Here is a 23,458-nt window from a genome sequence, read left to right on the forward strand (position 1 = left end):
CTTATTAACAAGAGATGGTTCAAAATGTAAGTGCTTGCAGAAAGTAAAGACACAAGATTTTTATTGATGTTCGGAGATAAAACTCCTACGTCACCCCTTCTTCCTCTTTAAGAAGAATTCCATTAAAAGAATTTGGCTTTACAAACTGTTGTAACAGCCCACTCCAATCAGGACTTATCACACTGCCTGTTTTGGAATTCTTAATGATCACTTTACACTTCTGGATGTTTAAGAACCCTTGGTTCACCAGACAACTTAATAAATCAAATAACCAAATGTTACTGATATAAAGAAACAATATGTTTTGAGTAGCACGAAATTGATCCTTCAAATGATCAGATATATTTCTGGTGAGTGCGTGCTTGATGAGCGATGAAGTATGGAACTTTAAGTGCGCTCAGAAACTTCAAGTACGCAAGCTTAGTGATGTGACAATGTAGCGGTTCAAAAGCTTGTATGTTGTATGCAAACGTTTGCTAGCTATTTTGTCTTCTTCAACTCTTCATTTATAAGAGCTACCATTCCAATGGTCGGCAAAGGACGAGTAACGTTGAAATGATGTGTCACTATCAGCTGCAACAACATTAAATGTCTTCAGAACTTGTAGGATATTTGAGCAATCTTTCCTTTTTGGGATAGTGTAACGTCCAAAAGCCAGTCTACGTAAACCACATGCATGCAAATTAGTTAAATTATTTAAATGCTTTATTTAATTAGTTTTAAATGCTTAAAACGATACATAGTATATGATTGAATGTCTAATTGCATGATTTTATGAAAAATGAAGATTTTATCCGAACATACGATAATAGGTCGGGGAAAGGAGACCAGGGACGACCGAGATAAAAATATTTTTCGATAAATATTTTTTAGGCTTGTTAATATGATTAAATGTGATTAAAATTTTCTAAAAATATTGGAGCCAAAATTATTTTACGAGACGCGCTCGATTTTACCTAAGATTAGATAGGTCATAATGGGCCTAATTTACCTAAGATTAGAAGGCCCGATTACTCTTAAACTAAAAAGCCAAAACCTTAACCCGTTAACACCAAATTTTCGAAAATTATAAAATAGAAAAATAGGGTTCTTGAGGGGCATAGCAGCCGCACCACTTGCACGCACAACATTCACAAATTTTCGAGATCTTGAGAGAAAAATTCAAGGTCGTTCGTCGCCCGTTCGTCTCCCTCACAACCCATGCCAATTATCGTATATTCGAGCGTTTTAAATGCAAAGGCACGTTTCTAAACTCTTTTTATGCACCTTTCAAATCATATTATGCATGTTTAATGTATTTTAGCATGAAAAATATTTGAGTACAAATCGTTTAACGTTTGGATGATTATTTTCAAAGTTTTGATGATTTTACGATTCGTTTGTTAACGTTATGAATTCTAAGGGACATGCTGCCAATATAGGATGATTAAGCGATGGAAAAAGAGTCGTTTAAGAAACGTGACTTGTTTAAGGTTAGGGCTTGGTTTTGGGCTTAGAAAGGAAATTGGTTTGAACCATGGTTCACGGGGGTCGATTCATGGTTCATGAGGGTAGTTTAGGTATGAAAAGCTTAAGTTTAAAATTTGGAAAGAAAATATTAAGTTTGAAATTCATTCAGGATTAAAACGCTTCACGGTTTAGTTAATAAGTCGTAAATCGAAGGGTTTGTGTTTACGTCTAAGGAAAATATTAGAAGTCAATTTTAAGCTTATATAATGGTTTGGGTTAGGCTCGAGTCGATAAAAGTAATAAAACGTCAAAATTAGGAATTTTAGAGCCCAAGGATAAAATGGTCATTTTGCGTTCCGGGTAGTACGAAAAACTTGGTAGTGTCCCAAAGAATCATATCACATGCTAAATGATATTTTAAAAAGGTTTAGGATGAAAAATGAAATTTTATGATTTATGCTAAAGACGTACAATTTTTACTGAAAACTGCTATTTTTGGAAGATATGATATTTTACAAATAAAAAGGAAAAAAAAATTATTTTGAAGGATGTGAATTGATTGTGACAAACATCATATGATTGGGAATATAGTGATAGAGAAGGCCTCAGAGGGAGCCCGTTTACGGGAGAAGGCTCCAGAGGGAACCAACGATCGTATTTTCATTTACGGTGGTGCCTAGTGCCCGTCTCCATACGCAATGGTGAGCTAAGACTGATCAGTCGACCACATGATATGATTACCGCTAGTCACTTTCAAGGATCAAATTTCACCCAAAAATGATATATGATGGTGGAAAGCTTTACGATTAAATGATTTATGATTACAAGCTTATTTTCAATAAAAATGTGATTTTCGTGCATGTGTCTGTATATATATATTACGTGTTAATTATGGTTAGAACATGCTGAGTCATTAGATTCATTGAGTTTGGATGGTTGTAGGTGAGGATGATATTGAGGAAGGCGCTGACGCTTGAGAGGATCGAGTTCTACAGTACACTCCAGAGGGACACTTATTTTCGCATTAGCTTGATAGTTAAAGTTTTGAAATAAAGATTTTGAGAATGATTTATTTAGAGATTTTTATGCTTTATTTTGAAGTTTAGTTTGATCATGTTAAAAGTTGACATATGATTTTTGTTAATTGACGACCTATAGATTTTTATGCACTTAAGATTTTTAAATGTTAAATTAATTTTTGGATTTTGGAAATGTTGATTTATTTTAGTATGCAATTCGACTTTTACAAAAAAAATAGTAGCATTTTAAAATTAAAAATTAGTGGACGTTTCAGTTTGTATCAGTGCGAAGGATACCGAAAGGATTGTGTTAGTGCCACTCCGGGAAGCTCAAGAAGTCACACCTCAAGTCTGTGAGTTTCACTGCTTTAAATTTTATATTCTGAGTTTTAAATGCTTTTATGATAAACAAATTTGGAGGTTAGTCGTATTTTAAAATTTTAAAATGCATGTTAGTTTCGTGGTTTGGGCAGTGTGTACAATTATACTTCAGCGACGTGGGGAGAATTTGGTTTTTGTGTATCTCAAATTTTGCACTACATAAGATTAAGTTGAGGCGAATTGAACTTGGTGATTTAGAACTGCTTGTTTCGAATTCTACATTGTGTAGGAAGAGAATTTCGAAGTTGATGTCGTGGGTTAAATTTTTAGGAATCACGAACTTAGGGACTGAATTATAATAATTTAAGGTACATTGAGCTTGATGATTTAGACTTGCATGTTTCAAATTTTCCAAACGAGTTAAAAGAAAAGAAACAACTTCAAAGTTTTCCATGAGTTATTAATTTTGATGGGATGTTTATTAAAAACCTAGCAAAACACAGGAAAGTGTTCAGTCTATTACTGAAAAAGATGCAAAATTTATATAGACGAAAGAACACACACACGGAATTAGTCAACTAAAGGAGATTTGTAAAAATCTTCCGAAAATGGCTATTCTTCGAGACGAAGATGATCTGATATTATAGAAAAAATCTCAGTAATCACTGGTGGTCGGCATTTTCAACAAAGCTCACACCAGAAGTAGAACAACCATGCAGATATTGTAATGGACTCTTCTAAGATGCAGAAGCCATAAGATGAAATATAAACGAAAAAGAATTTTATGCAGTAAAAAGGGCTTTTGAAAAATGGCCATTATTTTTACTTGCAAAGAAATTTACTTTAAAATTTGATAATACACAGGTAAAAGTTTTCTTGAGGAATAGAATAGAATCTAAACCCGAGAAGGCCAGACTATTAAGATGGCAAGCGTTATGTCAAAATTATATGTTTGATATTGTTATTATAAAATCTCATGAAAATATTCTTGTAGATTTTTTAATAAGAGATGGACAGCGGTGATATCGATGCCATCATAAAAATATAGAGGTATTTGAGGGAACACCTTCAAATGCTTCAAAACGAGTTCAACAAGCTAGCCTTAAATGCAGAAGTTGCTGGAATGCTACAACAAGCCGATAAGAGAATTTCTCTGATCGAATTACATGATGTGTAACATACCGTACTTTTAAACTACCTTGAAATTTGCGGAAAAAAAAATTTCATAAATAAATCGTGAACCTCCAAAATTCAATAGAACAAACTGTTCATCCCAAAATAGTAGCACAAAAGATCTCAAAGTAAAGTTTGCCGAAAGTATTTGTTTAAAATCTCACAACCACTAACATAAATCAGAGTATTTTGAACATTCATAAACACTTAAAACATTGCGGTCTTCGGGTTTAACCTTCCGCTCAGTCCAAGCCATCTCACTGATCCCCACCTCTCGTCTCCTCAAACTCATCCTCACCTGCACCGATCAAGTCTAGTGAGTCTAAAGACTCAACATGTATAAACTAGAAGTAACAAGTAACACGTAATAAAACCACATGCAACTTTAAAATAGAGCGTATATACTTGAAACTTTAACATGCGTATAAAAGCTTGAACTTACATACATAACATAGACGCGCCATCAACATAAAACTTTTCTTAAACATGCTTGCATACTTGTACATACATAAATTTCATCATTTTGCGTAGAGCCATGTTTCAAAGCAAGTGACCCATACATAAATGCGCCTGATCAGACTAAACAACAGTACTTGGCTGACAGGGAAAATCCACTATCACATACATGAGATCCTCGTTTATGCTTTAACGGGTGGATTGGTCCCTGGTCATGATTTGCCGCTTTCCAATCCTGATCTAAACCCGTTCATTCTTTAACGAAGTGGATTGGTCCCTGGTCATGCTTTACCGCTTTCCAATCCCATACATAATTTGGTCACAAGACATTTAGCATACCTCAAAAACTTAAAAATATTTTCTTTTGCACGTCGAACATATTTACTTGGCGTTAAGGGATTCGTTGATCTCGCTTGGAGCCACTGCTGCACATACTAACATGATTATATGCACTTAATATATCATAGCCTGAACATAATCGTTGTGCTCACCACCCGAATGACAATTTCTTATGACAATCTAAAATTACTCGTGACTTGACCTCGATTAATCAAGGTACTAAACTATGACATCGACCCCCGGAATGAATCCTAATATTATGTGTGAACATTTCCCAAAACATAGGAGACATGATCCTAAATAATGATTTAAAAATTCACGTTCAAGCGCCTAGGCGCTGGGCATGTCGGCGCTGCCTAGAGCCTAGGCGTACAACACCGCGGCACCACAAGGGCAACGCCGCGGCGCCAGGCTTGCGAGAGTTGGGCGCTGCGGCGCTCCCCATTGAGCGCTGCGGCGCAAACTCGACCCCAAACGCACAAATTTGATGCAAACTCTAACCCACGCCTTATCAACTTGAACCAACACCTCGAGACCATCCTAAGATGCTATGGTAGGGATTCAAACTCACGCAAATGCCCCAAAACAACAATGCAAGCTATACAACGCAACTCAAACTGTGAACACGACAATTCGACACTAAAATGTTTCCTAAGACTTCTAATGCAACCAAGTGCCTATCGACGCAGGGCGAAGCACCAAAATTTATCCCAATATCATACTCACAATACTTAAACGAAACAGCGATCACCCAACGGTTCCCAACGAAGCCTGCAACAAATAAAACTTCAAGAACACAAATTTTCAGAAAACGCAGTTTGAGCAGTCCCACAAAAAACGGTCATATCTCACTCAATTCTTATTCAAATATTTTGAATTTTACATCAAATCGAAGGTATTGAAAAGTTATACATTTCATATGTTGAAAGTTTGTCCAGAAAACCGACCAAAAAATCGCAGTATTAAAAATGACAGCAAAAATGTGATTTGAGATCCCAAAAATGGTTTCAAAAGTGATCCAAACATAATTGCTCAAACTTCTACATAACATACACAAGTTTTTCATACAATCAACATCAAAATTATTACTATGACAAGATCGATGCAAAAACAAAAGAATATACATGCCTTTTGGTAATTAAAAATACCGAAACGACGATACCGTCGCTGGAAGGATGCGAGAGACGATCTGGGACGAACGTGGCGCGCTTTTCCTTGAAGAAAACCCATGAAAATGCTGGAAAGTTTTAAAGGGGAGTGGCTGTTGGTGTTTGATCTATGAACCCTAGGTTTTTCTTTAAAAAAAAGTGAAAGAGTGTGTGTGTATATTGAAAGCCGATTGTGTGTGTGTGTAAGGGTGTGTGCGTGCGTGTGTTAGATAGTGGGGAGGGGGATTAGGGGAATTAAATTTCTTAATTACTATTTAACATGTTAATAAAATAAAATTTCCACACTAATTTGACAAAACTCCCTCAATAAAATAAATAAATGCACAAGTACTAAATGTTTAAAAGTTTAAAATCATAAACTCACCTAATAATTAAATTAAGCTTTAACATGCTAAAACTAAATAAATTATTTAATATGCCACATTCTTAACTTAAAATAAAATACCACATTTTAAAATTGTCAAAATCGTCGCCAGTCTCTTTTCCTCGATCACGCATCGAATAATCGCATAAAACATAAAACTCAAGAAAATATTTTAATGTGCATCACGTGAACATAAATAATTTAAAATAATGCAAATTTATAAAACATTCTTCGCTAAAAATCATTTTAAAATTCAATAAATGGTTTAACAATTATATAAATGCATGAGTTTTACGTGTACTGATTTTGGGCTCTACATGATGTTTAGAGTCATATACTCAGTTATGATATGTAATGCAAATGCCTATCCTCCAAGGCATTGAGAAGCCACTGGTTTCCCAAATGAAGAGTTTTCGAGTACAAGACTCTACACCTGGAGCAGGGGATTCAAATACCCTTAGCACAAGTATTAAGTCGAGATCATCTTTAGATGAGTCGGCTGAAACACAAATTGAAACTCCAAATTCATATCTCGAGTCTTCAAGTCAACCCTTCACCTCGAGAATCGAAGAGGGAAAAATCAACCTTAGACCTAATACAGACAGGGGAAAATCTAAGGTTGATACTAATAAAGCTACAATTTCTTCATTTCAGATCTATCAACAATTGTGGGAGAAATTAAAAACAAGAGTAGGAATTAACCCCGCCATAATCAGGGTTGATGTTTCAGGAAAATATCCTAAGGTATGGATGAAAACAAATTCATATCCAAAGGAAGTAAAAGCCTGGTATGAATTCGGGGCTCTTGCCTCGGTTTATACAACATCACTAACTTCTCCGAAATTTCAGAACTACCCAAATGGAATCAGGAAGCGGTTCATAAGACATGGGCAAATAACGATTATTTGTCCAGAGAAGACATTCTGGAGCTATACTACTTCAGTACAGCACCAGAACCAGCAGAAAAGGCTCTCACGAAGCCTTTCATTTCATCAAGTTAAGAAGGCCAGATGTTAATGTTCAAAAAATCAATAAAGATCTTCCGATAGAAGAAACACCCCTTGTTGCTTCAATAACCGAAGATGAAATTTCCACCAGAAGATCATGGGGTCTATGGGTCTGTCTAATCGAGATGGACAAAGTCAAGTTTCCGTTTAAATTTTATCATAATTGAGTAAACTGATCTTTACTGTTAAATACTATGACAGGAAAACAACATGTTTTGCAGAAGATCTATTTGAAAAGAAAGAAATCTTTTGTGGAATAGCAAGTTTCCGGGGTGTTAAGAAACTCGTCGGAAATTTTGCAACGTGGCTCATGTGGGAAGATGGTCAGAACAGATCTGTCCAAAATGTCCAAATCAAAAGGAGCCAGAATTTGGCAAGGGCTTCAGACCTAGATAAGACAGGAAGCATCTTGCAGAAACAGGACCAAGTGGTGAAGGACCACAACCACGTTTTCCTCGGGGACACCAAAAGTTTAAAATTCCCCGACAAAAATAAGTGGACATGAGACCACAATCACTTTTCCTTGGGATAACAAAAGAAAAAGATTCTCCGACAAAAGCAAGTAGGAATGCAATTTGCTCACTAACTAAAACACTTAGACCCAAAATACACCTATAAATATAGAGTAAATCAGAACAAGAAAATTGCACAAGAATTAAAACGAAATTTGGAACCAAAGAAAATGTGTTATACATATATCAAGGTTTCCAAAAAACAGATTAAGGCAACAAGAAAGCAGCTGGTAATGAAATCTCCGCTGATAAGATCCAGACCCATATCTACTATTTATGCCAGGAGATAAAACTGGAAGAACAAGTTGTTTCTAGATTAATGATCTAGGAAAAAGACAACTCAAGAAAAGTGGTGGGACCACTCAACCACCTACTCGACCCACTCAAGAGATAGTGCTAACCACAGCTGAAAGGCATTAAAGAAAAGTTATGGCAAGAGTTTGAAGTCCGAAAAACAAATCCGCAAGGGGCTTCTATAAATAAGAAGGCATAAGGAAAATGAAGGCATCGATGAGCCTCTTCATTTTCTTTCAAAATAAGTTGTAATATTTTCTTTCAAATTTATGTGTATTTCTAGTTAGGCTACTATTAGTTGCTAAACAAGTTTCTCCTCATCTACAGGAGGTCACTATGTTATAATAATTTGTATGTTTGAATAAAAGAACCAAGGCTTTTGTCTCTCATGTATTAGTTTCTAATTGAAGTACTTTACTATACATTCTGAGGTAGGAAACCAAACAGGGTTGTGCTAGGTGCTATTGAAAGAATCTGCGTCAGAAACCATTTGTTGCGACTATGTGGTTATTTGAATGGATGGGGAGTAAAAAGAAAGTTGAGAAAGGAGATGGAGATTTATTAACAAGTTGCCCTATCATGAATTTCGAAAATAAGTGGACATGTGACCACAATCACTTTTTCCTTGGGATAACAAAAGAAAAATATTCTCCGACAAAAGCAAGTAGGAATGCAATTTGCTCACTAACTAAAACACTTAGACCCAAAATACACCTATAAATATAGAGTAAATCAGAACAAGAAAATTGCACAAGAATTAAAACGAAGTTTGGAACCAAAGAAAATGTGTTATACATATATCAAGGTTTCCTAAAAACAGATTAAGGCAACAAGAAAACAGCTGGTAATGAAATCTCCGCTGATAAGATCCAGACCCATATCTACTATTTATGCCAGGAGATAAAACTGGAAGAACAAGCTGTTTCTAGATAAATGATCTAGGAAAAAGACAACTCAAGAAAAGTGGAGGGACCACTCAACTACCTACTCGACCCACTCAAGAGATAGTGCTAACCACAGCTGAAAGGCATTAAAGAAAAGTTATGGCAAGAGTTTGAAGTCCGAAAAACAAATCTACAAGGGGCTTCTATAAATAAGAAGGCATAAGGAAAATGAAGGCATCGATGAGCCTCTTCATTTTCTTTCAAAATAAGTTGTAATATTTTCTTTCAAATTTATGTGTATTTCTAGTTAGGCTACTATTAGTTGCTAAACAAGTTTCTCCTCATCTACAGGAGGTCACTATGTTATAATAATTTGTATGTTTGAATAAAAGAACCAAGGCTTTTGTCTCTCATGTATTAGTTTCATTTTGAAGCACTTTACTATACATTCTGAGGTAGGAAACCAAACAAGGTTGTGCTCTATTGAAGGAATCTGCGTCAGAAACCATTTGTTGCGACTATGTGGTTATTTGAATGGATGGGGAGTAAAAAGAAAGTTGAGAAAGGAGATGGAGATTTATTAACAAGTTGCCCTATTATGAATTTCGAAAATAATATAAAAATTCACGATACAAATATAAATTGCAAAAATAAAATTTTCCAAAAAAATTCCCCAATTTAAAAATATCAAAAATACTAAAACATAGGCAAAAACCACTTGGATACCAAATGTTAGAAATATAACATAACACTGAACTAAATTCAATATATATACGCACAACATAATACATAAAAATCGATATGTGGTAAATTAAAGGTAGGAACGAGTTTTAACATGTAGCCATTGATATTAAATTTGAGAATGCAACTAACGAGATTCCACAAACACCAAAAACAAAGATCTTCTAAATCTTTGTTCAATTTATGAGATGACGATTTCTAAATAATTGCATAGATTTAAGGACCATGTATGCTACTATTGATAGATATTCTCTAATTACAATTGAGAGAATTTGAATTGATTGTGACTTATCTTGATGATATTTACCAAAAATATGATAAATCAAAACTCAAAATATTTATCATTTTAATATAGATAATATTTGTATTTATATATTTTTAAATATGAGATGTCCCTCATATTTATTTTAATGAAGTATGTTGATAACAACTGAATTATTTTATAGATCTTAATAAAATAATATAACAAATCTTACTGTGAGAATCTGTATTTTAGAGCTAAAAAGTTAATATCATTCTAGAAATTGGATTCTTCGGGTTAACTAAAATTGGAGATTATCCATTTTGGGGGTACTTGATATCCTTCTAGATGTCGTACACTGCCCACACTAGTTCAATGTTTTGTTCCAAACATCTATATATTCTTATAATCACCTCTTTTCACTGCTAATCCAAATAACTTTTTTGCATTTTCCCTCCAACAGAGAATTCAAGGATGGCAAATAGACACCGGAGAAAACGTTTCCACGGGGTAGAAAGAGCCCTTTGGCCACTACTTTTCAGTAACCGTGGGGTTGACGTTTTGGAATAATGTTAAAGGTACAACCAAAATATCGTACGACGATATTTATAACAATTAAATCGCGGGATTTTGTTATTATATCGTAAGATTTTGCATTGAATTTATCATGAGATGTTGATAAATTAAATTTTTGCATTGAATTTTTTGTGTTGTAAAAATTGTTGTACAAATTTAGTTGTACATGTAGCATTACTCGACGTTTTGTACCCAATTAATTTTGGGAAAGTAATTAAAACTTCTTTATTCTGATGCCAAAATATCTCGTTTGTGCTGTTTTTAATTGACTCCTAATGGATCGTGCTCTCTGTTGTGGGTGTTGTATGTGCTACCAATATAAGTGGTATCATCTCCTAACATTTTTTTTTCATAACAAACATTATCAACCATAATTACTTGAAAAAATGGAAAATTGCTTTTGTGGTCAGATAATTTTGTCACTTTGTTATTTTGGTCATCTATGTTATCGAATTTCAGTTTTAATCATACATCTTCTCATTCTTGCAATTTTAGTCTTTTTTCATAGGGAATGCTGATGTGTTACTATAAACGTCAGCGTCACGTCGGAAAATGACTAAAATTATCAACAAAAAAAAAAACAGACTAAAACTCAAATTTGATAACACAAATATCTAAAATCTCCAAGAGACAAAAATAGAAGAGAAAAGACAAAAGGAAGCAATTTTCCCTTGAAAAACATCTCTAAAACGACTATCTATGACAATAGCTAGCAGGTGATCATCGTTCGAAATCTTTCGCCAATGAGAATCTCAAGCAGCAAATAATGCTTCAACCGGACGTCAATTATACTAACAGTTTGAACTCCTTGAGCCAATGACCTCACACAACAACCAACCTTCGGGATCACCCAACTCGAAATCTTGCCATCTTTCATCATCCCTTTAATGTCAACTTCTTCATCAATTAAACTCCTTGTATAGTCCTATTTTCCAATATTCCAGCCGCATCAGTCAAAAGTATCAAATATATATGGTCAAAACTCTCATGCATTATCAAAATATAATTCCGTTGGTACAACTTTTACTTGTTTAATTTGATCCCAAATGTGAGAAGCTTTTTATCTCATGTTTTTCAGCATTATTATAGATATTGAAATCAAATTCTTATAAGTTCAAGAATCATTGCATTCACATTTTCAAAACCAAAATTATTCTTATTTTATCAAACATGTAAAAATAACAAAAAATCACAATTATATAACAATATATATTGTTATAACATTTACGTTTTGGTGATTTAACAAGGATGTTGATCCAATGGATAATTTAAGAGTATAACCAAACGGAATTCAAGAAAGAAATTAATTATTCACGTGTATATGTTTCCTAAGAAAAATTGTTAATCAGAGCATTATTGACTGTAAGAAAAAGTGTCAGTTCATTATTTGAATGCATAAAGGTCACTTGATAGTACGCAAAATGATCTAAAAGGGTCACTCACAAAAGTTGAGCTGATCAAAGGAAAAATGATAGTTTTGTAAACCTCGGTAGATCAGTTAGTCTAAACAATGTACATTCTCTGAACATTTGAAGATCATTCCTGAAGAATAAAACCCATATGATAATTGTATAAGATCTCGCATAACATCTTTTTCGGTCTGTTGAATGTCAGAGTTCATACGCACTACCCGAAGTGTACTATTTTTCATAATAGCTCAATCAGGGCATACTCCAAAACTCTCGGTTAATTGCTTCATTTTCTATCTATATGAGAAAATTTATTCAAATTTAAAATCGATTTTCAAGAGCCCAACTGATCATAGCAAACACACGCTAAAGTATTAATTCTGATAATTGAGGATAATTTTTGTGCTTAGAAGATCTTTGCAAAATCCTTGTAACTAAGAGTAAGAAGTCTTACTGCTCATTTGTTTAAGTTTGTGATATACTAAGAGTTTCGGTTAGGTTGTTTGATAAGTCCTACTAAAGAGGGCAATTTCAAACTATTGTACTTATCAAAGTTTTTTAGTGAAATTCTTTTACAAGGAAGAAGGCGGGACGTAGGGGTATTGAAGAAGCCAAACATCTGGAAACAAAATTGTGTTATTTACTTAACAGTTACTATGTCCTAACAATTTATTCGATTGCCTAATTGATCACCCTGTTCAAATTTAATCAATGAGCCAATTTTCGTGCCATGAGAAAAATGTTGGCTTATTGATACCTCACCAACAAGAATTACATTTCATTGTTGCTATCCCAACCAAAATATTTTCAGAATTTGTTGAGATTATTCATTCACCCCCTATAATTCAATCTCTAATCCTAACAAGTGGTATTAGGGTAGGTTAATTTTTGTTTCTGAACATTAAACTCCAATGGCCTCATTCAATAAAATTCTCATGTTCTAAAAAGAGGATTTTGACGATCGAAAAATCAAGATGCATGATCAATTAGCCGCACAAGATGATGATATATGGTATGTCATCACGACGGACCAATGAAGATCATGAAAGCAAACACTGTCATTGTTATTTCTGACGGTGCTCCTTAGATGATTGAAAAACCAAGAATGGAATGAAGCTTTGAAGACAAAAAAAAGGATAATATGAATAATGTTGCCAAAGACATCTTGTATAAAACATTGGACAAGAAGACTTTTAGCGAAATCAAGATGTGCTCCATTGGCAAAGATATATGGGAGAGCGAATACAACTGTGCAAATGCAATGACTAGACGAAAGGAAACAAAATGGCTGTTGATATTCAAAAAATTGACAATATCAATATTAAAGTTGGAGAGTCTATGTCAGACTTCGATGAAAGAGTGAGCAAAATCATTTTTTTGAACTGACTGCTCTTATCAAAGAGTATGGAAATCATGAGATAACATTAAAAGTAATGAGGGCAGTCTCAAAATAATTGATGGAAAACTATGGCTATTTGTGAATCTAAAGACCTTGACAAGCTTGACATGTATGATCAGTTTGCTGATCTTAAGACATATGAATTCGAACTTGAAATAAGACTGGTGGTGAATGAACAACCAAACCGACGAAGGCTCTGCCTGCTACATACAGTGATCAATCTGTCTCGAAAGAGAAGACATCCGAGCAGTTAAATAGTGATGCAATATGTAACGATCATGAGCCATTAGGCTGAACCAACATAGACCTCGGCTCATACCCATACACCACTACAGGTTATAGGTCGTTAAGATGGTTTAACATCACACTTATATTGATAAATCTATTTGTGACCTAAGTGTCAGAGAGATCACGTCAAAAATTCTTCCTGCACCATTTTCACGTGTTTGCTGCATGTGTGTAGGAGCTCGGCATATGAATCCGACCACGTCTTACGCAAGAGCTCTTGCTTGGAAAGTTTGCACATCTACCTCAAAATTTTAAAGTAAAATCACATGTGGTACAATAAAACTCAGATTTTATTCGAGAATTTATTTGAAACCAATGAATCCCGATGTCAATTAATCTGCACCTTAGTACCTTTTACGTCTTTCTCATAGGTTTTTCAGCATTGCAAGATATATTCAAAATTCAGGAAAAACAGTAAAAAGACATATTCAAATTTAATATTAAAACAACTCTTATATTATATGACGAGAATTTAAATAAATCAACCTAATTGAATTCTAGAACCTTTAACCTTAAAGTCAAAGGTGGAGTGCTCACGGTTAAAATAATCCAGTTTTCAAAAACAATTAATAAAAATGTCTAAAATTAATTAAAGTAACAAATATATAAAATATAGCAAGTGAACAAAACATAAATATAATCCAGATCACACGCACTCCATGTTTCATGTTTTTCATTCTTGGTTCAAATAGTTCAAATCATAATCGTTCAAATTTCATCAAAGCTGCTTTACTGTTTTGTAAATTCTTACAGTTTATTGTAAACATAAATCATATTGGGAGTTTATCATTTAATTTACAATAGTTTTTCTTTAGTTTTCTTTTGTTTTGATATTGCATTTGTTTAGGAGATTTTATGAGACATTCAAATTTAATACCCATAATCGTTGCAATTCTACGGGTTATATTTTATTATTTATTAACTCAAGTTGGTGTTTTTCGCACCTGACACACCCACAATTCAAAATATCGTGCAAACACATTCATTTAAAACATATTATATGAAGTTGTTAAACATGTTTTCATTTCAATTTATAATACCTTTGTCCCAAATTAATTCATAGCTGATGTTTTATTTGGTTTTCAAGGGATTACATTAAAATCTTGTGTAATAATTTAGTTAATTATTTTCTTAGATTGAGAATGGATTTTACCTTGGATTATATTAAATTAATCAAAGTTAAGTGCTATAATTTCGATCAGTTTTTTTTTTTTTTAATAATTGAACATGCAAAATGCTACCTTTTGGTGCACTTGAGTAAATTCTTAGGCTAACACAATGGTCTCCAAATCATATTAGCCAAATAAACTGGATTGCACAAATCATGTGCGACAGACTCGTCGAGAAAATTTTAGTAGAAGGAATCGAACTCCTAATAACTTGTCCAACGCTCGTCTATTCTTTGAACTCGGACACTCTCGACTTAGTACGTTGTCCCTTAGTACCCGGTAATATGTCTTTTTCATATGTTTTCAGAATTGCAAGACATGTTCAAAATTCAGGAAAAACAACTATATTTATTTAATCTTTATTTATTAGTTGAATATATTTCCTATCCCATACGTTGTGATGACTCTTAGAAATGTGTTTAATATAGATATGGATAACGATTGCCAATAACAAAAATAGCTAACGACTTCAAGTTTTGACCAATTATTTAATTCCCTCCACATTGTGTTCAGACTGGATATCCATGTTTATTCTAATTTTTGTTCAAAGTTGATATTCATGAAAAATATATTTATATAAATTTATATATTTTTATTTACTTTATTTGAATAACTNGCATTTTCTTTTCTTTATTAATTGAGATTTACGGTTTGATGGGAAAAAAGCAAAGAAAAGAAAGGAACTGGTGAAAGTTTGACAAAGCATTAAGAATGTGTTTGGGTTGAGTTTTTTGAAACTATGGATTTTGAAAACTTGTTTGCTCTCATTTAATTTACATATACATATAATAATCATGATGATGATATTGAATATAATATGGAAAAATAAAATTATTTATTTTGAAAAAATTTTTATTTATAAAATAAATTAGAGACTCAACTAAGACAAAAAATTATGTGAGACGGTGTCACAGGTCTTATTTTGTGAGACAAATATCTTATTTGGGTCATCCATGAAAAAATATTACTTTTTATTGTGAATATCGGCAAGGTTGACCCGTCTCATAGATAAATATTCGTGAGACCGTATCAAGAGAGACCTACTCTTCAGGCCATAAACAAATAATTAATAAATCTTGGTATTTGTTGAAAAATTATTTAAAAATGTGTTAAATATTTGTGTTGAAAATGTGAATGTTGAATGTTGAAAATTAGGTAAAATTAGGTGTTGAATATTGAAAATTAGTGTGTGATGATGTAGGTAATGATGTATTTTATTTTTGGATTATTTGTAAAAATTTTCTATAAATAGATCTCTCATTTGTGAAGAAAATCACAATTGAGTTGAGAGAAAAATATTATAAAGTGTGTAGTGTGATAATTTTGAGAGTTTGAGATTTTTACTTTTTTACCGTAAATTTTTACTTTTTCACAACACGTTATCAGCACGAAGCTCTAAAAGTCCTCCATATTTTTCCAAGCTCCGAACAGAAGAAAAAGGTAACAAAAGTAATAATATTTATTTTACTGTTATTTATTTATTGTTTATATATGTAATATATAATATAATGTTATTGTTAGAAATAATAAAAATAATTTTTTCAAAAACTTGTTATAAATCCTGGGAGGATGTTAAGACGACATCCCACACTCCCGGTAAGGGATACGACAAGTATAAAAGCCTATAAGGTTTTTTAAACAAAATAACTTATGACACCTAATTATAATAATGTGATATGATATACATAATTATTTAAATATGACTAATATTATATACACCATATTATTACCATAAAATTATACAAATACATACATTTATTTTCTTATACACCAACGGTAATAAACGGTAACAAAACGGCTAGTTTTTGCTCTATAAATACAATCTCACAAATACATTCAATCACTCCAACTTTCTCTTCTTCTCTAAAAATTATTCTTCATCAAATTTTCGAAGAAAAAAAGAAGATGGCTTTCACGAGGTTATTTTTAATTATTTTGGTTATCATACTCACCAGTCTTGTATTTATCGGAGAATATCCTCCTCGTGTGTTTTCTTTATTTTTACGAATACTTGTACTTGTTGTTTATCCATTACTTTGTATTGCAATATTCATTAACTAATAAAATGCATCGTAATTTTTAGTACCACCATGGCAAACTTGGCAAAGCTCGAATTCATCGCTCTTGATATTACTGGGAAAAACTATATGCCATGGACTCTTGATGTAGAAATGCATCTTGAGTCATTGGGTCTAAGCGAGACCATTAAAGAAAATGGTATATCTTCATCACAAGAAAAAGCAAAAGCTATAATATTTTTACGACGACACCTTGATGAAGGTTTAAAATGTGAATATCTCATCGAAAAAGATCCCATGGCTCTGTGGAAAGGATTAAAAGAGAGATTTGAACATATAAGGGAAGTTATACTTCCGACCGCCCGTGATGAATGGAATATGTTAAGATTCCAAGACTTTAAAAAAGTCAGTGATTACAATTCAGCGATGTATAGAATAATCTCGCAGTTAAAATTTTGTGGACATGAGGTTACAGAATCGGAAATGCTTGAAAAAACATTTTCCACGTTTCACGCATCAAATATAACACTACAGCAACAATATAGAGTGCGTGGATTTGCGAGATATTCTGAACTCATCGCCTGTCTTCTTGTGGCGGAAAAGAACAACGAGCTATTAATGAGAAATCATCAGTCCCGACCCACTGGATCAACAGCATTTCCAGAAGTAAATGCTGTAAGCAAAAATGAATTTAAACCTGGAAACCAAAATCAAAGTTACAGACAAGATTTTGGTCGAGGACAAAATCGAGGTCGTGGTCGTGGTCGTGGACGTGGACGTGGACGTGGAAGTGGTCGTGGTCGTGGACGCGGCCGTGGTTTTGAAAATAATCGAGATAGTTATTTCTATAACTCATCTCAAAAGAACGTCCCAAACCACCCACCGAAAAGGCATCAAGAGAATATGAGTGTTAATGAGAATCACTCAAAAAGATTTGAAAGTTCTTGTTTCAGATGTGGTACTCCAGGACATTGGTCCCGTATTTGTCGAGCCCCTGAGCACCTTTGTAAACTTTATAAAGAATCAATAAAGGGGAAAGAAAAGGAGACCAACTTTACTGAACACAGTGAACCTTTGAGTGGTTCAACTCATTTTGATGCTGGAGATTTTCTGATTGATTTCTCAGATAATGATCAATTTGATGGTGGAATAAATATGTAAAATATTTTATTTTTTATGTATTCGTATGATAATGTTTTATAGTGTGTTATATTGTATTGTATTTTATTGTCAATAATTTTATTTCATTGCATATTTTTTTGAAGTTCAAATATGGAAAATGCTACGAACCAAGCTGAAGTTTGCATACCTGATAGTGGTACAACGCACACTATCCTCCGAGATAAAAGATATTTCTTGGAACTAAAACCAACAAAAACAACGGTGAATACAATATCAGGTCCTGTAGACTTGATTAAAGGATGTGGTAAAGCACAATTTTTGTTACCTAATGGTACAAAATTTTTGATCAATGATGCTTTATATTCACCACAATCGAAAAGAAATTTGTTGAGTTTTAATGATATATATTCCCATGGGTATGATACTCAAACAATGAATGAAGGGAATGAGAAATATATGTGTCTTACCACATATAAATCAGGAAAGAAATATGTGATTGAAAAACTACCAATGCTCCCTACTGGATTGCATTATACACATATACGTCCCATTGAATCAAACATGGTAATTGATAATTCTTCAATATTAACCAATTGGCATGATCGATTAGGACATCCTGGTTCAACAATGATGCGAAGAATTATAGAAAATACACATGGTCATCCATTGAAAGACCAGAAGATCTTTCAGAATAATAAGTTTCAATGTAAAGCATGTTCTCTTGGAAAACTTATTATAAGACCATCACCAGCCAAAATCCAAACTGAATCACCAATGTTTCTTGAACGTATTCAGGGTGATATTTGTGGACCAATCCATCCACCATGTGGACCATTCAGATACTTTATGGTATTGATTGATGCCTCCAGCAGATGGTCACATGTATGTTTATTGTCAACTCGAAATGTTGCATTTGCAAGATTACTTGCTCAAATAATAAAATTGAGGAATCAATTTCCCGATTATACAATCAAGAAAATTAGACTTGATAATGCTGGTGAATTTACTTCCCAGACTTTCAATGATTATTGTATGTCTATGGGAATCATTGTTGAGCATCCTGTTGCTCATGTACATACTCAAAATGGATTGGCTGAATCATTGATTAAACGTCTGCAAATGATTGCTAGACCAATGATTATGAAAACAAAGCTCCCTATTTCTATATGGGGACATGCAATTTTACATGCTGCTTCATTAATTCGCATCAGACCAAGTGCATATCATAAATACTCCCCATTGCAGCTTGCATTTGGTAAAGAACCAGACATTTCTCATCTGAGAATTTTTGGATGTATGGTGTATGTGCCTATTGCACCACCTCAACGAAAGAAAATGGGACCTCAAAGAAAGATTGGAATTTATATTGGTTATGATAGTCCATCGATCATTCGATATCTTGAACCACAGACAGGCGACGTGTTCACAGCACGTTTTGCTGATTGTCATTTTAATGAGGAAATCTTCCCAATGTTAGGGGGAGAACAGAAACATACCGAAAAAGAAATTACATGGTATGTATCATCATTGTTACATCTGGATCCAAGAACAAAACAATGTGAAAAAGATGTACAGCAAATTGTGCACTTGCAAAGAATAGCAAATCAAATACCAGATGCATTTGCAGACACAAAAGGGGTAACTAAATCATATATACATGCTGCAAATGCCCCTGCTCGAATTGAAATTCCGAAGAAACAAATTGAAGATAGTCATGATGTCATTAAACGCCTGAAGCGTGGAAGGCCAGTTGGTTCCAAGGATAAAAATCCTCGAAAAAGAAAATTCATAGAGAAACACAATGATCACAAAATAGAGAATGATGTTCCTGAAGAAACACATAATGATCACAAAATAGAGAATGATGTTCCTGAAGAAACACATGATGATGAAAATGTTTTGTCAGAACCACAAACTGACGAGAATCATGAAATCTCTATCAATTATATTAATACTGGAAAAATATGGAACCGAAAAGATATAGAAGAAATTGATGATATATTTTCTTATAATGTGGCAATCGACATCATAAATGATAATGAAGATCATGAACCAAAATCTTTTGGTGAATGTAAAAATCGGCAGGATTGGATAAAATGGAAAGATGCCATCCAGGTTGAATTGGATTCGCTAAATAAACGTAATGTTTTTGGACCTATAGTCCTTACACCTGAAGGTGTAAAACCTGTTGGATACAAATGGGTTTTTATTCGAAAGCGAAATGAGAAAAATGAAATAGTAAGATATAAAGCTCGACTTGTTGCACAAGGTTTTTCTCAAAGGCCTGGAATTGATTATGAAGAAACGTATTCTCCTGTGATGGATGCAATTACGTTTCGGTATTTGATTAGCTTGGCAGTATCTGAAAATTTAGAAATGCGTCTTATGGATGTTGTTACAGCCTACTTATATGGATCACTTGATAGTAATATATATATGAAAATCCCTGAAGGATTTAAGATGCCTGAAGCACAAAGTTCAAAACCCAGAGAATGTTATTCTGTGAAATTACTAAGATCATTATATGGGTTGAAGCAATCCGGCAGAATGTGGTATAATAGGCTAAGTGATCACTTGATGAAAAAGGGATATGTAAATAATTCAATATGCCCTTGTGTTTTCATTAAGAAAACAACATCCGGATGCGTAATTATTGCTGTATATGTTGATGATTTAAACATCATTGGAACAAATAAGGAAATTCAAGAAGTTGTGTCATACTTGAAAGAAGAATTTGAAATGAAGGATCTTGGAAAAACCAAGTATTGTCTGGGTTTACAAATTGAACAAAAAGAATGTGGAATATTTGTTCACCAGACAAATTATACAGAAAAGATCCTTAAACGTTTTAATATGGACAAATCAAATCCTTTAAGTACTCCAATGGTTGTTAGATCATTAAACATAGAAAAGGATCCATTCCGTCCATGTGAAGATGATGAAGATATTCTTGGTCCAGAAGTACCATATCTAAGTGCTATCGGTGCCCTTATGTATCTTACAAATTGTACAAGGCCTGATATATCTTTTGCCGTAAATTTATTGGCAAGATTTAGCACATATCCAACAAAGAGACATTGGAACGGAATTAAACATATATTCCGTTATCTACGAGGAACGACAGACTTGGGACTTTTGTATTCAAAAGATGCTAATCCAAGTATAATTGGTTATGCCGATGCTGGATACTTATCTGATCCACACAAAGCACGTTCTCAAACTGGATATGTATTTACTCGTGGAGGCACTGCAATTTCTTGGCGTTCACAGAAACAAACACTTGTAACAACTTCATCAAATCATGCCGAGATTATTGCACTACATGAAGCAAGCCGTGAATGTGTGTGGTTAAAATCAATGACTCAACATATCCAAATCTCATGCGGATTATCATTCGACGAGAAGCCTGTGATACTATATGAAGATAATGCTGCATGTGTTGCTCAAATGAAAGAAGGATACATAAAAAGCGACAGAACTAAACATATTCCTCCTAAGTTCTTCGCATTCACCAAGGAGCTTGAGAAGAATAAATGTATTGATGTTCGTCACATTCAATCAAGTGAAAACTCATCAGATCTCTTCACAAAGGCACTTCCTACGACAATATTCAGAAAGCACATATATAATATTGGGATGCGCAATCTACGAAATTTGTGAAGAATTGTTCGTGTCAACATGAGGGGGAGTTTACGTGACTGCACTCTTTTTCCCTTACTATGGTTTTTATCCCAATGGGTTTTTCCTAGTAAGGTTTTTAACGAGGCAGTATAAAAACACGTAATGTATACAATCATTATGATCATCATCACAAGGGGGAGTGTTGAAAAATTATTTAAAAATGTGTTAAATATTTGTGTTGAAAATGTGAATGTTGAATGTTGAAAATTAGGTAAAATTAGGTGTTGAATATTGAAAATTAGTGTGTGATGATGTAGGTAATGATGTATTTTATTTTTGGATTATTTGTAAAAATTTTCTATAAATAGATCTCTCATTTGTGAAGAAAATCACAATTGAGTTGAGAGAAAAATATTATAAAGTGTGTAGTGTGATAATTTTGAGAGTTTGAGATTTTTACTTTTTTACCGTAAATTTTTACTTTTTCACAACAGTATTTATAATTTAAATAAATGAAAACCTTGAAATTCTAGAAACTTTAACCTTGAAGTCAGAGGTGGAGTGCTCTGACAGTAATAAAAAAAAAAGTTCATATCTATTTAATAATTAAAAAGTAATAAATAAATATATAAAATACAGCAAGTGAACACATTAAAAATTCTTATCTTACATGGGTTGATTTTGTTATTTCTAAATGTTTTCCCATTTTCTCCTATAAATTCCCATCACAATCTCAGCAATTTTCCCAAGCCAATTCATAGCATATCACCAAACTTGTGTTCAATACTTCTTTCTTACGTGCTCGAAAAACATGGCAGTCGTCGAATTCTCCGTTGAAATCAAAGTTCAAGTCACCCCAAAGAGGATGTTCAAGACAATCGTAACCGATGGCCACCACGTCTTACCGAAAATAATCCCTCATATCTTCAAGAGCATCGACGTTCTCGAAGGAGAAGGTGGCGCAACCGGATGTGTCAGGCAATTAAATTTCCCAGATGGTAACATAATTAAAATTCATTTTTTTTGAATTTATATATTAATTATGTACGTACATGAATATCATGCATGCACACAACATAATTATATATAGATGTAGGTAATATACATATTTATTCTTTAAGCAGAAAAATGGATAAAACAGTATAATGTTTCAAGCACATTGTGTCTTATAACATTGCAGGTGCTCCATTCTCCCACATGAAAGACAAGCTCGAATTCGTCGATGCCGAGAACCTAGTGGTGAAGATCGTACTCTTTGAGGGACCTGGGCTCGGGGAAAAGATGGAGTCGTTGCACTCTGAACATAAGTTTGTGGATTCTGGTGACGGTGGATGCATCATCAAGTTGAAGAATCAACATCATTTGAAACCTGGTCATACCCACATCTCAGAGGAGGAGTTTAAGGCTGCAAAAGAACATGGCATGACATTCTTCACCGCTACTGAAGCTTACCTTGTTGCTCATCCTGATTTTTGTGCTTAGAGAAATATTTAAAGTTTTCATATATGAAAACAAATAAGCCCTATGAATGGGCATGTGAGGTGTGGATCTATTGTTTTTACTTTAATTTATGTGGTGTTTTGTTATGCTTAAAAAGTGAAAGTTTGAAATAATAATATGTTTTTATCCTTTCTTCTTACCGCTCCCCTATACATGTTTTAATTCGTCAATAATTTTATGAGTATTGGCAACAGACTAAGTCAAAAACATTAAGTACTGAATCGGGAATTTTCCCTACCTTATGGTAGGCATGCTTGCGGAACCGGAACCGGAACCGAAACCGGTATGGTAGAACCGGACCCGAAACCGTGTACAATCCGTTGGTTTGTGGGTTGAACCGGTTCAACCGGTTCTGGGTCCGGTTCCAAATCGGTTCCGGTCCGTATC

The 23,458-nt window shown here is 33.6% G+C and overlaps 1 protein-coding gene across 1 annotated transcript; it reads left to right on the forward strand.

Annotated features, from left to right (window-relative positions):
- The first annotated feature begins 22,308 nt into the window (after positions 1-22,308).
- Positions 22,309-23,210, forward strand: LOC140961819 (major pollen allergen Bet v 1-D/H-like). Its single transcript, XM_073420537.1, has 2 exons — positions 22,309-22,569; positions 22,752-23,210. Exons 1-2 carry the CDS (start codon positions 22,383-22,385, stop codon positions 23,051-23,053), a joined length of 489 nt encoding a protein of 162 aa, XP_073276638.1. The 5' UTR covers positions 22,309-22,382; the 3' UTR covers positions 23,054-23,210.
- Positions 23,211-23,458: the final 248 nt, after the last annotated feature.

This window comes from Primulina huaijiensis, chromosome 16 (genome assembly GCF_012295235.1).
Source record: "Primulina huaijiensis isolate GDHJ02 chromosome 16, ASM1229523v2, whole genome shotgun sequence".
NCBI classification, from domain to species: Eukaryota; Viridiplantae; Streptophyta; class Magnoliopsida; order Lamiales; family Gesneriaceae; genus Primulina; species Primulina huaijiensis.